The sequence below is a fragment of the Cyrtonyx montezumae genome, unplaced genomic scaffold (genome assembly GCF_038088225.1).
Source record: "Cyrtonyx montezumae isolate F1298 unplaced genomic scaffold, pur_monq_1.0 scaffold_7, whole genome shotgun sequence".
Taxonomy (NCBI): domain Eukaryota; kingdom Metazoa; phylum Chordata; class Aves; order Galliformes; family Odontophoridae; genus Cyrtonyx; species Cyrtonyx montezumae.
In genome coordinates, this window is record NW_027072078.1 from 7,207,011 (window position 1) to 7,223,629 (window position 16,619).

At 40.3% G+C, this 16,619-nt stretch overlaps 1 protein-coding gene across 2 annotated transcripts; it reads right to left on the bottom strand.

Annotated features, from left to right (window-relative positions):
* Positions 1–9,756: 9,756 nt before the first annotated feature.
* Positions 9,757–16,083, bottom strand: MSTN (myostatin). Of its 2 annotated transcripts, none has more exons than XM_065750479.1 (3): positions 15,604–16,083; positions 13,158–13,234; positions 9,757–11,121 (listed from the first exon to the last, which is right to left on the bottom strand). In XM_065750479.1, the coding sequence occupies exons 1-3, from the start codon at positions 15,974–15,976 to the stop codon at positions 10,741–10,743; spliced, it is 831 nt and encodes a 276-aa protein (XP_065606551.1). In that variant the 5' UTR covers positions 15,977–16,083; the 3' UTR covers positions 9,757–10,740. The 2 variants fall into 2 exon arrangements, with proteins under 2 accessions (XP_065606551.1, XP_065606550.1); XM_065750478.1 differs by having other exon boundaries at positions 13,158–13,531.
* Positions 16,084–16,619: the final 536 nt, after the last annotated feature.

Consider the following 16,619-nt stretch of genomic DNA (forward strand, 5'->3'; position numbering starts at 1 on the left):
AATATTATGTTAATAACAGATATAATTTATTGCCTTGGAAAATCCACTCTGTATTTTAAATTGGATTACTGCTGGATTCAGAAGGATGAAAAACCCTGCTGAAGTGTATCAGATTATTCATGGCCCATAGGGGAACTGCCCTGCAGAAAAGCAGGTGTCTCCTTTCACTAGGAATGCTTCGCATTACAGGAACAGCGACAAATGGATGCCTGCAGGATCCTGAAAATCTCTGCTTCCTGATACTTTCCATCCTTTTTCAACAACTTTTTGGCAAGATGAGGCAAAAATCATGTTTACTTGAATTTTGTACTTATACGTCAAAGTCATAACCTCTTTCAAGTAATTATTTTAGGGGGAGACTAAAGATTGTTGCTAATGTAAAAATTCATTATTTTTTTTCCATTCGGCTCCTTTCCTTGTCATTAAAGGACAGGATGTAATAATAAAGCCATGCAAACTGCTTCCGTATTAGCCACGTACAGTTAATTCTTGTACCTGTCTCATTCAGAGCCATTTGCTTATGGTCCTTCCTAACACCTGGCCTCCAAATTTACAGCAGAATGGCAGAACATCAAGGGCTGAAATACCCCACGGCTTACATAAGTAACAGAATAGTGGAAAATTTAAGGGGTGAGCTGTTTTGGGGTTTAGAGGCAACTGCTGCAACACTTCTGCTGAGTAAGTTGGTCCCCAGGCAAGGGAAACTGTGAGGCCTGGTAGCTGTGGGAGTGTTGGTGGCCTCATGAGAGAAGTTACTGATGTCTCAGCCTTCCAACCCTATGCTGCCCAGAACTAAAGGAGATCTCTGGGCTGTGGCTCCACTGGAGAAATCGTGGTGGATTGCAAGCAAATATAAGCTAAAAAAAAAAAATGCACATCATAGGAAACAGTGCATCAGGGCTCAACGTAAAACTAATCATGGGCGTCTTTATTGATCAGAAGATTGAGAAAGGCAAGAATAACCCGATAACATGCACAGGTCATGAAGAAAGGCAGCAGTACAAGAGAGGCTGATGTTTTGTGGCTTCTGTTTGCGTAGGTCCTTAATTGCAAAGGGAAAGAAGCCATTTCAAAGAGATGGTGGTAATTCATTATTTACCCTTGTTAAAGCAAGGAGTAATTCATATATTCATAGGTTTTAGAGTTCGATTTTCCCTTTCTTCTATAGTTGAGAAGAGTAATTCTTTCAGAGCAGAAGCGCGCATTGTTCTAAAAGCAAGTGTTTGCTTGCATGTATTTTTCTGTTATAGCTCTTTGCTAATGTTTTATTCTGAAGAAATGGCTGCAGTTCATCTTCTTGACAAGTAGCATTAAGCTTCTGCTGTTAGTAGGCTATTTGCAACACTGCTCTTGTAGCTGTTGTTTTATCACTTAATAGGTTTGTTTTTTTTTTCCTGGGGATGGAAATTGGATTTTCAATTGCATGTAGGATAGCTATCGTGTGGTGACAAACGGCTTCAGAGAAGTAGTTGCACTGGAAAGTTATTACTTCTGTATGCAATCAGATTAGGTGTCAGTACCTTTGAGGTGGTATAAAGAGGGAAAGCATCATGGTAAGCTTTTATATGAATTGCAAAGGGAGATTCAAAGAGAGTGAGAATCCTTGGTGAATCTTTGTCCCATGTGTGCTTGGATAGATGTATTGCTCTGAGGGCAAGGCCAGTATCATCCCTGTGATTTAATCCAGTTGAAAACCATATAACCTGAACTTAGTTAGATAGTCAGGATATCTATTGCACACCAGTTTGTTGCCTCTACAGGAAAGGTATACAGTGGGGAAACTACATATAATGTGTGGAGCAAGAAGAAGAAAAAAAGAGGTTTAATGGGATATTGTCAGTTATTGCTGCTCTAGGAGCCAATTCACCTTCTGAATAGTACTTTGAAGGGCAAGCATGCTACTTCAGTACTGGAAGATGGATTTTTGTTGCTTTGTTGCACAACTTAAAGACAGATGTTTGCTTTTATTTGGATTTTGCTGTTTCTGCTTTATGGCACTGAAAGATAAAATCTGTGCACAGTAGTTTTTCTTAACCTTCCCTCCTGTTGCTGCTTCATTATACTACATGCCAATAGGATGGAATGTTTTGAGGTGTAATTAAATAGGATATGATATTCTGTATATCCAAGTATGTTAGTTTCAGGAGTACTTCCTGTCTTGCCTTTTGCAAGGGAGGATAACATGCTCTGTAAGCATTGTTTAATGTAAGTTCTAGCCTGCCCCATGTTGAGCTCTTAACCAGGGAGGAGTCTGTGGTCTAACACTGAATGCAAAGCCTCATGCAAGGTCACTTCCTCACCTGCAAGTTTATGTGCAGTCAGACTTCCCTTTAATCCCAAATACAGGAAATACCAAAAAGAATTAAAAATGTCTAACTGGAGACTTGTCTTTGAGCAGCCAAGTTCCACTGCCTTGCTGGCAGTGAGAGTGAATGAAAATTCTTTTTTGTTAACAGATGTGTCCAAAGTTAAATGGAAAACTGGGTAAGTATGGGTACACTGAGAGGTCCAACCAGAAATCTTGTCGCCTGGTTTCTGAAGAACAGACCAAATAAGTGTTTGTGGCTTTCCACCTGCTTGGCCATGTAGCTTTCCTGATATTCCCAATTAAGTTACTGGGATGAACTACACTTATTTGTACTCACATCCATAGCGTGCTAAAGCAAGCAGCTGTAACGGCAGTATTCTCTTACATTCTTTCCACACATACAGAATAAAGATTATCCGAGTACTTTAGCACAACTGGAATCTGGGATTGAAGGCTTTCACCTCACTTAGAAAAAATGATTAGGAAATTCAGATTCCAGCCCATGATTTTGTCATTGAGTCCAGTGGATTTTATTGTTTTACTGTTCAATGAAATATGACCATCTGGTCAAACAAAAGAAGGTATCTTTCTGTAAATTTTTTTTGTAATAATTTCAGTAACTCTTCCAGTTAATCAAGCTGGCCAAACATTATTGCAAGAGGTCAGATGCTAAATATTATTATTCATTAGATAATAAAATTAAACTTCAAAAATTTCAGTATAATTGTTTCAAAATGCTTTTTCCAGAAAGATTGCAAAACATGGTCTGATGTTGAGTGTGGGGTGTATGAGAAGTCTTGTGACCTGAGCCACCTATGAACCACCATACGTGAGAAGACTTAAAAATTCACTGAAAGAAAGATTGAATAAAACATTCCTCTTCCTAATTGGTGAACAGGGCTGCATCCTTTTCCCAGTACTCTGAGCAATATGTAATTTCTTATTCAATTTTTGGAGCACAGTGCTTTAGCAGAACTACTCTGTAACTTAACAATGTACTCATCCAAAAGAAAAGAAAAACAGAATTTAGAATTTTAGGTAAAAGGAATGAAGGACCAAAAGAAACTTTTATTCCAAATAAATGCATCTGTATTTCTGCTGGAGAGATTTAGTACTAGAGGTAATAGGACATAGGCAGTTATGGAGACTCAGAAATGTGGGTGCGTGTGACTGGCACCCCTGTGTTACACATAACTGTCTAAAATGTCTCCCCAGGGCAGTGGTCACAACCCCAAGCCTGCTGGAGTTCATAGTGTGCTGGACAATGCTCTCAGGCATAGGGTTTGAAATTTGGGTGGTTTTTGTGGCATTTGCTTTTTGTGTGTTGCCAGGTTGCCGAGGCTTTGGTTGAAAAATATATTTTTAGGAATAATTTTTATGGAAAATATTGATTCACTGTATTTATTTATTGTAGAGAGGAGTCTAAGAGCAGTCTGGGAATTCTGGGATAATTTCAGTGGTGTTGTTCCATGAATGTATCACCCTCACGTGTCCCAAAGGAGCAGTTATCAAGTTCTTTACTCTCCAAGAGAGAATCCTGTTTGAGATATGATGTGCTGAATTTTGTTGAAAAAAAAAAAATAATGAAAGAAAGAGGTCAAGTTGCCTTGTGAATTCATTACACTTTTTCCATATGACCTGGATACTATCTGTAGGATATGTGGAAACTTACATACTGTGAAGTATGTAACATTTAATATGGTCAGAGAGAGAATTCTGAATAAAATACCCAATAGTGGTAATGGGTGCAGAGGTGGTACAGGGAAGTACTAAAGATGCTGTCACTGAATGACAGCTGTCTGATTTGCCCTTCTGCTCTCATCCTGTCATGCTTGCATGGATGGATGAAGACTGCTCTGTACACAGAAACATTATGCATTGGCTTAAAAAAGAGACGGGAGGCCATTCTTGATATTATTATCTTTGAGCTTAACTATTTCCAGCTCAGTTGTTCAGTTTCATGCGTTTCAACTTGTTTAGCACTTCTTGAGCAGTTGAAACACAGAAAGCAGTGCTCTGAGAGGGAAGGTTTTAAAGCACTTGCTGCAGAAGTACTATAACCACATTGTCATACCCTTGACACGTGCCTTGCACAACTCTCTGTCAAAGTGCAGAGAGAATGAAGTGTGAGACTTGTGGAGAGGTGCTGAGCCAGCCCAGCAGATTCAGCCTCACCAGCTCCACTGGGAGAAGCTCGAGGGCTTGGTCCTGGTCAGCTGACTTGCAGGCATATATCCAGCTTCTTGCTGGACCATCACTGCTATTGTAAAATAGATTATGTTCAGCTCAGATATTTCAATCTAGACTGCAGTTGCATTTCTACTTACAAGATGACTTAACTATTTATAATGAGAATACGGCAGAAGGTACAGCTAGAGGACCTCTCAAGTGGCACAGAATGCCACCCTTTCCTCCATCATAATGAGGATGGGAGGGATCTAGCAGACTCGAGCAGTGGGCCCTGGAGAACCTCAAGAGTTTTGACAAATCCAAGTCTTGCACGTGGGTTGTGGCAACCCCCACTATCAATACAAGCTGGGGGATGTAAGTATGGAGCATAGCCCTGCCAAAAAGTACTTGCGGGTACTGGTGGATGGCAAGCTGCATGTGAGACAGCAATATGCCCTCGCAACCCAGTAAGCCAACCGTATCCTGGGCTACAGCAAAAGAAGCGTGGCCAGCAGCACGAGGAAGGTAATCCTGCCCTTCTAGTCTGTGCTGGTGAGACCTCACCTGGTGTACTGTGTCCAAATGTGGAGTCTTCGGTACAAGAGACGTGGATCTATTAGAGTATGTAAGGAGGAGGGCCACAATAATGATTAAAGGGGGATGGAACACCTTCCCTTCAAGGACAGGCTGAGAGTGGTGGCTGCACAGCTGGGAGAAGGATCCAGAATGACCTGAGAGTGGCCTGTCAGTATCTGAAGGGGGGGGGGGGATGTAAGAAGGAAGGGGATAGACTCTTCAGCATAGGCAAGGGGAAGTGGTTTCTAACCAAAAGAGAGTAGATTTAAACTGGATAGACAGAAGAAGTTTTTTTACAGTAAGGAGGGTGTGGTACTGGAACAGGTTGCCTGGAGAGGTGGTTGAGTGCCCCATCCTTGGAGACGTTCAGGGTCAGGCTGGATGGAGATTTGAGCACCCTGATTGGGCTGTAGATGTCCCTGTTCACTGCAGGGGATTTGGACTAGATGATCTTTAAGGGTCCCTCCAACTCAGATTGTTTAATGATTCTGTGACTTTAAAATTATGGCATAAGAAAGCTGCGTGTGTGACACATCGGTGTTTGCTGTAAGCCCATGGAGAAGATGTTGCTAAATCTCTGACCAAAGCCCATGGCAACGTTGCCAGGGAACAATTGGCCTCTGAATCAGCATTAGGGTCCGTGGGAGCGGATCTGGGAAAGCCTCATGAAGGCTGCATAGCCAAAACCGAGTAATCACATTTGGTTCTAACTAAGCTCCTGCTGAATCATAGTCAAAAGAAATTTGTGGAACCAATTTTTGGTTATTTTTTCAGCTAAAGATCTGAAATTTAGTCATATCTAATACAAACAGCAGATACTAAGGACTGTGTTGTACCTTCTGTAGACTTAATTTACTTTGATATCCACTGTAAAAAAAGGACTGTTGTATATGATTATGTGGCAATAACAGTTTGGCACAGATTTAGTCAGATGACTTCCTGTACAAGTGGGAGACTTATAGCAGTGGAGCCTTAAAGGAGTGGAAAGCCATGAACAGTGAGAGATTTTGGCAGCACCTTTGTGAAGGCCTGCAGTCTTAACACATGGAGTAATGGTAAGGTGCCAGTCACCAAAGGCACAAAGAGAGCACAGACTCTGTTAGCAGGCCAATACTGTGCTGCCTGAAATCTGTGCTTTGAGATTAAAAAAAAAAGTAATAATAATAGTTGTTACTTATTGCTGATTACATGTGGTGAAAGAATGTGTAAGAAAAATCATTAAGCATCTTTCGTACTTCCCTGTACTGCCTCAGTACCCATTATGTATCTTAATATTTAAGGTACATTTTTCAGTAAAAGACCTCTTCACTTTTTTATTTTTAACTCTATTCTCCTCAGGCAGCCATTTTCAAAAAAATTTGGTAGTTGAATCCATTCTGAATTTTTTGGTGAAAATAACACAGTGAAAATTAAGGCTTTTTTTTTTTGGTACTTTTTTCCCTTGAACCTGAGAATTTGTGTGTTTGATCTTTGTCTTAATGTTGTTGACTTTTTAAAACCATACTGTGATTTTTTTTTTCATGAACTAAGGAGTTAAAAAAAAATAAAATGTTGATGGCAGATGACATTTTTGACAGAAATGGACAAACCTAAGACGACGATAAGCTCTAAGGGGATTACCGTTGTGTGTCAACTAGAGCTTGGATCTGCATTAGGATGGCTTGATAAGAAAAGTTGAGAAGTGGTGTGGGAACCAGGGGGGTAAGATCCTTTTAGAAAGCAGAAGATGAATCTGCAAGGATGCTTTGATAATGCTTCAGTTTTGCTAAGATATAGGAAAAATGAAATAAGCTGTCAGTACGAAAATGGAGGTTATGCTAGAGTTGGTTGGTGTAGCCTTGCTAGTTGGTGCCTCTGGCCATGCAGAGGCCGTTGCTGGAATGCTGGAGGTTCCTCTTCTTCTTTCTGGGTGTCTGATGAGCTGTACATGAAGCCTGGTACCCACAGACTAATACTCTGATTCTGAGAGAGGATGTGTCCACAAGCCAGTAAATAGGTTTTGAGACGTTGACTTATAGGCAGCAACATAAATCCAGCACAAAAATCAGTGTATTGAAAACATTACCATATGAATTATCCCGAGTGAGAAAGACTCTTAAAGACTCATAAGAAGGAGATGATTTATAGGATTTGAGTCGGTGCGGTTCTTGAAGCGTCATGTTTCCGAAGTACTCCAAGCAGGAAGGGTATTTTAGATGCTGTTCCGGTAGTGAGGCGTGAGCAATGTGCCAGAAACTGATGGGCGAGGTGGAGCTCCTGCCGACCACGGTCGGTGCCAGCTACAGCCAAGAAGAAGGCTCTTCCCCAGCACCTCGCTGCGCTGCCCACATGACAGTGCCGCCGGCCGCAGCATACAGTAGGCAGCTGACCTCAGCCTGCAGGCATCTGCCTGACGTGGGACCACCTGGCGCCGCGCTGCAACCTGATGCTATAATGCGTGACAGCCAGGTGTTCGGTTTGGAGGGTTCATATGTCAGCGGGGCCGAACTTGATGGATAACGACATGAAAAATGGTGACGAATGTGCTGGCGGGAGAGAGGCTCGCTGCTTGGCCGAAGGCAGGAGAAGCCTCTCATTCAAAGGTGCGCGTGCTGCAGCGCAAACGGAGCCTGCGCTCTGCGAGCTGCTGTGAGTGCTGTGTGGGTGAGCATTACTTCAGGGTGGGAGAAGTCCACAGATGAAATAATCTTAACTGCAAGCCGTAAGCTGGATCCTGACTGTGTTGTGTAATGCCACGTGTTCAGGCTGCTGATGCACCTGGTTGAGATAGATTTGCCTTGAAACACCTCTTGGCCTTGTCAAAGAGCATACCTCCTTCAGAATTTTTAACACAGGTATGTTTATGGTGGAGGAAATCAAAGGTTAGCAAATGTCTCTTTGTAACCTCCTGAACAGAGGAATATAAAATCTCTCACAGTCTTTGCTACCTCCCATGAAATCATCACTCCATTAAATCTCAGGTTTTGTACTGGAATACGTAGAAGCCAAACATCCTTAATTCATGACAGGTTTGCTATGAGCAAACAGTTCTGAGGAACTCTCTGTCAAGTAATGCCTCCTTAATGCCTTCCAGGATCTTCCTCTCATACCGTTACATGTCTTCAGGGGCTCTTGTTAGTTTAACTAATTAAACACAGAACATATATGGCCTTCCCCACCACAAAAAGAGTGTTATTATGCTTTCCCATCCAATCAGATCTCACAAAGGTCATGTGGCACTTTTTGGGAGTAACAGGAGACAGGACTGGGCTACAGCTCACCCCTCTTTACATTTCCTCAGCTAATATTCATCTGGACCCAATCCTTCCAGCACTTAAAGCACCTTTGCTTCTAACGGTGAAATGCAGTATGACAAATATAACAGAAAAGCAACAGTTTGGAAATAACATTTGGTTGTTGACTTCTAGTGAAAGATATTTCTGTGTGGGAGCTGTTGGATACATAATTAGAGTTAGAGAGTGTGACAAGAGATGGCCTTTATGTTACGAACTGACATGTTACAGGTTGACTCATGAGCTGTTTTATTTTCCCTGGAAGCCACACCACTTTGAAAACACACACGCAAGGTGAATTACATCCACTTCTGAAGAAAATGAAGTCTCTCCTGTAGCTTCACAATGAGCTTCAGCAGTCAAGGCTGGCGAGTGTCAGACAGATCTACACCCAGATTGCTGCAAAGCTCATTGCCCACCTTTTCACCTGACCTACAGATGACTTCCAGGCTTCTAATTGAATAAATTCTGGAGTACCAAACAATAGACTGTAGAATGCCCACTGCAATTTTGCTTCATAGTTGCTGAGTGCTGAACATACTGTATGCCTCCCCTTATCTATTGCTTTTCACACAAGCTTGCTTCAGGAGATGCTGGCAATGTAAGTCCTTTTGTTTACTTATTATTTTGATTACTTATTGATAGCAAAGAGTGAACAGAGCAATACCTCATGCCTATCCAAATCCATAAACTGGCCCATATCCTAAATTTTTCTTTGGATCTTGTTAGGGTTTTTTTTTGTTGTTCTTTTTTTATGCACTAAGCAGGAGATAAAACTGGAGCTTTAGCATTTCCAGAGCTTGTTAACATTTAATTTCATTGGCTCAAGACAGGAAACATGTATATTTCAAGGGAGCATTATGGTCAGACCGCTCCCAGGGGCAGAACACAGAGGATAGCAGCTGCAGTGTGGCAGAAGTGGTTCTGTGAGCGCTTCTTTGCTGCATGTCTTTGCTGCAGCCAGATAGTGCACAGATAGCAGCCATGTGCAGAGGTGCTGCTGCTGTAAGTGCTGTAATGGGTGGTTTACTGTGTTTGCTCAGATGAAGATGTCTGCTGCAAAATGTAAAAATTAATAGAAGGCATTTAATAGTATTTTGTGGGGCCATTATTTGTGGATGTAACACTCAAAGAATGGAAAATCAGGTGTAGATCAAAATGACCAGAAAAACAGTAACCTAAAGAAATCTTATTCACATTCAGCATTCTTCATTTATCCACAGTTGGCTTGTGCCAATTAAAAAAAAAAAAAAAAAAAAAAAAAAAAAACATAAAATGTGGTATAATTGTCTATGTATAGTTTACTTTGTTGCATTGCTCCTTCATATCATTGTTAAAAACCAGGAAATTCTATTATGAAGAGAATACTGGTTTTTGTTTATTAAAGTACAGATTAACATCACTCTTTTCTCATAATGAACATATACCAACAGTGATTAAAAAATAAACATTTATTTACAAAATATTGATGCATACATATTACACAAGTCAGTTATATCAAAGTGGTTTTTTAACAATATCTGTAGCAACCAACTATTTGCATTGGCTTATCATAGTGCAAACGGTAATGTTGCAAAGGCAGGTTACAATATGGGATTATGGTTTGAATGTTAGACTTCCGTGCTGCCTTTTGTTTCACTACATTTAGAAAACTGTTCACCTTCCTTTAAAAAATACCTATTTCTTGCGAATGTTGAATAGTGTACCTGAGGATAGGGCAAATTCATTATTACTCTAAATTCTTTCACTTAGATAACTATCTTTCTATTTACTCAGCCTGCTTACGTAGCACCATTGCCATTGATTACTAACATACTAATGAAAAAAAGGAATGGAAACACGCTAAATACACTATACCATCCCTAACTTCAGGATTTGTCCATTTATGTGGAATCTCAATGCATTTCACAACTCTGCACTAAGTATTCAAGTGTTCAAGGACGATTCTGGTGGCATTGTGTAGTGGTGTATATGTTACCAGTATATGTTTTCCTGTAAATACAATATTAAGTGAAGCTGTGAAGAGGTTGATTTTAGAGCCCACTCCTTCTGTCCTCAGATGAGAAGGAGCTTATTTTTGATTACCAACATATGTTGAAAACAGCATATATATTTGTGTACGAATGACTGAATATTGATTCCCTCACAATGTAAAAAACTCATCTGTTAGATCCGGTGATTTTGATCGTAGCTTCTTTGTCCGCTCTTTCAAAGCCAGTCCTTAGGTAACTCTATTGTCTTTTAGTTCACATTCTGCAGCTCATGTTGTGCTTACTGTGGTCTGTACAATTGTACAGTATATGGATATTGGCAATGCCTAGTGTACGTAATTTCACAGTTTCAAAGATGGATGAGGGGATATAGCTTTTTTTGGTGGCTTCCACAATTTATGAAGTGGTGGATCTCACGACGGTCTCATGAGCACCCGCAACGGTCTACAACCATGGCTGGTATCTTTCCATATATTATTTGTTCTTTTCCATTGAAATACAGCATATTTATAGGGGACATCTTGGTGGGTGTGCAGCAAGGGCCTGCTGAGCCTCTTGGATTTGCTTGGTGCACCAGGTGAGTGTGTGGGTACTTCTGTAGAAATACAAATTCGCATTCTCCAGAGCAGTAATTGGCTTTGTATCTTTTAGGTGCTATAATCCAGTCCCATCCAAAAGCTTCAAAATCCACTGTCAGTGGGTAGCGACAACATCGAGATTCCGTTGAGTGCTCATCACAGTCAAGGCCAAAATCTCTGCGGGATCGTTTTGGTGTGTCTGTAACTCTGACCTCTAAAAATGGGTTCTGAGAGAGGAGGAAAAGGAATCGGAAGTATTAACAAGGTAGGCATATGTAATTTGAGAAAAAACATGCAAATAGATATCTCTGACACGAACGTATCAAATTAATATTCTCAAATAACACGTGCAAACATTTTTGATGTTCTACCCTTCTGAGAACTCTTTTCCTCATCCAAGTCTGCTACGTTTGTTCCCTGCTCAGGGATTATTTCTCCTCTTCATTCTAAAGACCAGCATTTCCCTGCTGCTTCTCCGCAAGTAGTGTTAATTTCTGAAATACCATCACCTCAGTGCTAGCACCATTTCTTAATAACTGCTAAAAGGAAGTTTCAGAAATCATGAGAATCCTGGGTTTTTACTTTAGCTGTTGTTTACCTTAATACTACAGTAAGAGCTTTCACTCAGCTAGAGGGCTGGATTTGCTGCACTGACTTTGGAGGGACAGCTGATATTTTGACTGCTGAGAGAGCCTTATGGTCAGAAAAGTACTTCGGGCAAATCTCTGAGCCACATGCTTTCTACTGAAGGTGTCTTTGCACAGTCCTTAACTAAAAATAGAAAGAAATTGCAACCTTTGTAATCATGAGTTTGAAAAAGTTCCCAAAGTTTCCTCTGCTCCATGTCAATTTCAGCAGTGTGCCTGTTTGGCACTAACCAGGCTGTTGCCTCAGGAATAAATAACAGCCCAGCTAACTGCTACTCAGGCTGGTTCCTTTCAAGACACACACCTTTAGGGCTGCACAGTGTCCAGCTGCTGGAAGAGCTCCCTCCAAAAGTAAACAGTATGGAGGGAGGCTTGATGAAGAGGAATATCCCACTACAGAAAGCAGCTGGAGAAGAGCTGGAGGAATGAGAAGGTACATTTCCTCTGCCGTTGGCTGCAGAGCATCTATCCCTGTGCTGCTCTTGATTCAGTTTGTTTTTACAGATGATGATAATGGCTCTGGGAGAACCTTGGCTTATCCTCATGTGTGAAAACACTCTGTTGGATGTTCGAATGGGTGGAGGTGTTGTGACCACTAACAATATGCAAGTGGCCTCTTTCGACTATGGGAAACTCGCATCTGCGATGGATCTACAATTAAGATGTGCCTTTCCTCTCAATTCTTTTCACTGCATTACACTGACGTGAAGTTAAACATCTCCTAGCTACATAAACAGAATTATCTATTGAGTAGCTGTAAAAGCAAAATTATGCTCTTGGTACGCTATTCAGAAGCAGAAATTTCTAGGTCGTTTCAGCTAAGTAAGTTCAAGTAAGTAATTTCAGCTGTGGTTGTAGTTGACTAGCAATTTGGGGAAGCAGCAAGGAAAATGCTGTAGTTCAACTGGTACACTTTAGATTTATTACATCCATCTTACAGAAAGAAACCACAAGGTATTTTATGTTCTTTCTCATCATTATGATGCACTTATTGAATCAAGCAGAATTTATGTATTCAAATATTTCTAGTAGGAGAAATTATTAATTCTGCCACATACTGAAAGATATGTGATTCAGGATTCATAAACGTAGGTAATTTTCATTGTCATCAATTGAAAATATCTGCATAATCAATTGAATATGTATCTGCATACAGAATAGGGAAAAATTCTTATCTGTGTTGAACGAAAAATCTTTTCAACACTAAGGCAAATTCCTTATCAGAGAAAGAGCTGAATTGCTTTTATTTTACTTCATGCAAAATAACTTTGCATTAAGCAGTATTTGCTCTGAAGTTTGGAAATACTGTAACTTTGATAGTACCATCCATTGTTAAGTACCAAAATATTTTCCAATCAGTGCCTCTCAACTTGACCCCGATGTAATGCAATTCATCTTAATTTTTCAAACAGGATAATGGAAGCAAAAAATGCAAAGCGATTTTGCCATTAATTGAGAGCAGTGAGTGAAAGAATTGGGTGTACAGAAAGTTTATCTTCCATTTCCTAAACAATATTTCCATTTTTTTCCTTAAAACACAACTCAAACACTTTCCAATTAAACAAACAAACAAAAAACCCCAAGATATTTAAATGGGATTTTTCTAATAAACTTACCAGTCCATCTTCACCTGGTCCTGGGAATGTTACGGCAAGATCTCGTCCATTCTCATCAAAAGCTTTTATTTCGATGCCTAAATTGGATTCAGGCTGTTTGAGCCAGTTTTGCAATACTGTCTTCACATCAATACTCTGCCAAATACCAGTGCCTGGGTTCATGTCAAGTTTCAAAGATCGAATTCCAGTATATCTTGTACCGTCTTTCATGGGTTTAATAAGTCTCAGGATCTGCACAAACACTGTTGTAGGTTTTTGGACTTGCCTCAAGTATATCCATAATTGTGCCTTTACTACTTTGTTATATTGTATTTTAGAGCTAAATTTAAAGAAGCAACATTTTGGTTTTCCCTCCATTTGTACAAGAAAATCAGCTATAAATGAATGGAAAGAACAAATTACTGAACAGGGAACAAAAAGAAATATGCATATATCAACCCAATTTTTTTCCAGATCATGTAGGATGTCTTACAATATTATATAAATTGTACTGGTAACAAAGTGGATGCAATATCATTCAATTTCTGCACTTCGCATTCTCCAACAAATATAATCCTTATTCTGTCACCTAAAAGTACCATAATGTGTCAAGGAATTGATGGCTGTTTTGTAAGCAGGCTAAAAGAAGGTTTGGCTAACCATTCTCTTAGTAACTGTAGCTGATCCCTTGCACTCTGTAGGCTATGCAGAGTGAATGATGTGCACAGGCAGAAATTCAGGAATGATAGGCAAGAGAAGAAAAGCATTGAGGAGGGGACCCCTGCGGTCCTCAGGATCTGACCATCACACTGGCTCTGTGGGCTGACCCATGCAGCTGCAGAAAAGTCTCTTTCCCAGACAAAATTTGCCAGAGGGTAGTGCACAGCCAGTGCCACTTCACAGTGACTACTGCAAGCCCACTTCTGCTGTTCATCTGAGGACCTTTGTAAAGCAACAGTAACTTAGCGTGAGCTGACTCAACGTTTAAGTCACCTCTAGGAATTTATAGTTTACTAAATAATCTTAGGGTGCTGTGCATTGTGCAAACCACCTGAACACTTCGTTTTCTTTTCTGAGCAGAAAGAAAATTAAAAGTGCTAATCTAAAGACTTGTTTTCATTTCAACATTATTATAGGAAGGTCACGTGCAGTCCTGCATTCCTCTTTCCTGTAGCCTATAATGCAGCTGTCCTACCTAGTCATGATAGTGTTGCTCTGCCAGGATAAAACAGATAATACTCATCTTAAATGGTACGGATCTTTGACACTCATAAATCAGATCACTTAAGATAACTGCCTCTCAAGCATATTTATAGTAGTTCAAAGGCTTTTTATAAAAAAGAAGGAAATAGAGCAGTAAAGCATAATGACTTTTCCCCAGTCACTGTAACTATATAGAAATTGAAAATAGTTCTGAAATCTTGGACATAATAGGCTAGAATAAAACTGCTGACAGTTTGCGATAAGGCTGCAGTTATGTATTGCCATCAAGTATGCATCTAATTAAAGTTGAAATAGGTTACAGATAAAGTTCATTTTTCATCTCTTTGAGCTGGCTACAGGAGCAGATATTATTCTAGTACATGTGTTGTAATGGTATCTGTAACTGCTAACCTGCCTTATATGTCCTGACATCTTTTTCCTTTTTGACATCATATTCTTAAGTGTTATTTTAAAAAACAGCTGCCACAGCCAAATACTTTAGCTGATGAAGAACATAAGATCCTATAGTATTAGCTGTGCAAAAGATACTTGATAGGAGCCATAGCAGATGTTTAGCACTTAGAAGATAACTTAGAATCTGCTCATTCAGTAAATGCCTTCATTCTTTCTTGGCACAACTACTGGAGCTGATTGCTATAACGTGGACATTTTAACATTTAAATCTGTTACGCATAGATCTGCTTTAAATATATGGTTTTAACTCAGAGGTGGGTGGTGCTAGCTTACGGGATCAGCCAAGAAGCAAGAATTTAACTCTATGCTTGCACTTGCTGTAACATGCAGTAGTTAAGTAGTTCTCCTACTCTAAGCTATTTTTCTGCTCGCTTCTATTGCTCTTAAACACATCAGCAGGTGGAATGCCATGCAGAAAAATATAGTTATCTTGTTAGCTGCACTTGCGCTTTCTATCTGCAATAGGGAATGCCCTGAACGCTGTGAATAACAGAGCCGACTGAACTGCAGGTCTCCTTTTACTTTTTAAAGCAACTGGCAAATCCCAAGTGTGCTACAGGGCACACACATTCTAAGGAGCTGAAAAAATGAACAGTAAGACAAAGGCTTGCAACACGGTCACTTGAACCTGACTCAGATTCTTTAGAAATACTCTCTCCTCCCTCCCTCCGGCAGACTCCAGCCAGCAGCCTGTTGGGAGAGCCTGGGAAGGAGTTGTGTGGCTCTACAGCACGGAGACACCTCTCTCGGAGGAGCGGTGCGAGATGAAAGCAGCAGGGTTATTACTTACACTCCGTAGGCATTGTGATAATCGTTTCAGTTGTGGCATGATAGTCATCGTCTTCCAAAGAGCCATCGCTGCTGTCGTCTCTCTGGACGTCATACTGATCAATTAGTTCCTGCAGTGGAGGAGCTTTGGGTAAAAGTTGTTTGATAATGTCCCTGCTAATGTTAGGTGCTTGTTCCAGGCGCAGTTTGCTGAGGATTTGAATTTTTATGGCTTCTATTCTGGAGGATTTTGTATTCTGTCTCCACGTACAAGCATTGCACAGTCCGTCTTTTTCTGCGTTCTCTGTGGGCTGACTACTGCCATCAAGAGCCACTGGATCAACTGAAATCTGCATGAACAGGTAAATATAAACATAGACTGCTAGCTTTTGCATGATCTTACAGTCACTGCAGCTTTTTTCCTTTTTTTTTTTCCTCTCCCTCTTTCCCTTTTTCTTTCAGTTCTAAATAGATCCGTGAAAGCAAATGCAATCTGAGAGACAGCTTGCCACACTGGTGTGCCTTATATATGCCAAGGGGGCTTTTATACTCCAACTTTGATTAGGCTCATGTCGTCAAAACCGACGATTGGTTGTTGTCCCAACAATGAATCTAGCTGTCAGAGGTTAAAGCCCTGTCGATCACCAGTCACTAGACAGCATTTAGTTACAGCCAAGGGTGAACTGATTTATCTGGTGGCTTCATAGAGGATATGTCTTCACATACTGAAAGGATATATTTCCAAGTACTATGGGTAGCAGTGCTGGAAGACAGCACTATCATTCTTAAACATACACCAACCACATAGCTGCACCATGAATTGAGGCAGAGCTCTCTTTAAAGCTGCTTTAGTATTCTATCACTATTTTGACTGAAAGTTTGTACTATCTAAAGGAAAATTCTGAGGGATTTATGCTAGCAGGAAGGAAAAACATGCATAATAAATACACTGCAAATGTTAGGAATCTATGCTGTTCTACAGTTGAAGTGTATGAAGCAGTTCATGTTTCAGAAAACTTTAATAGATTTTTCTGATAG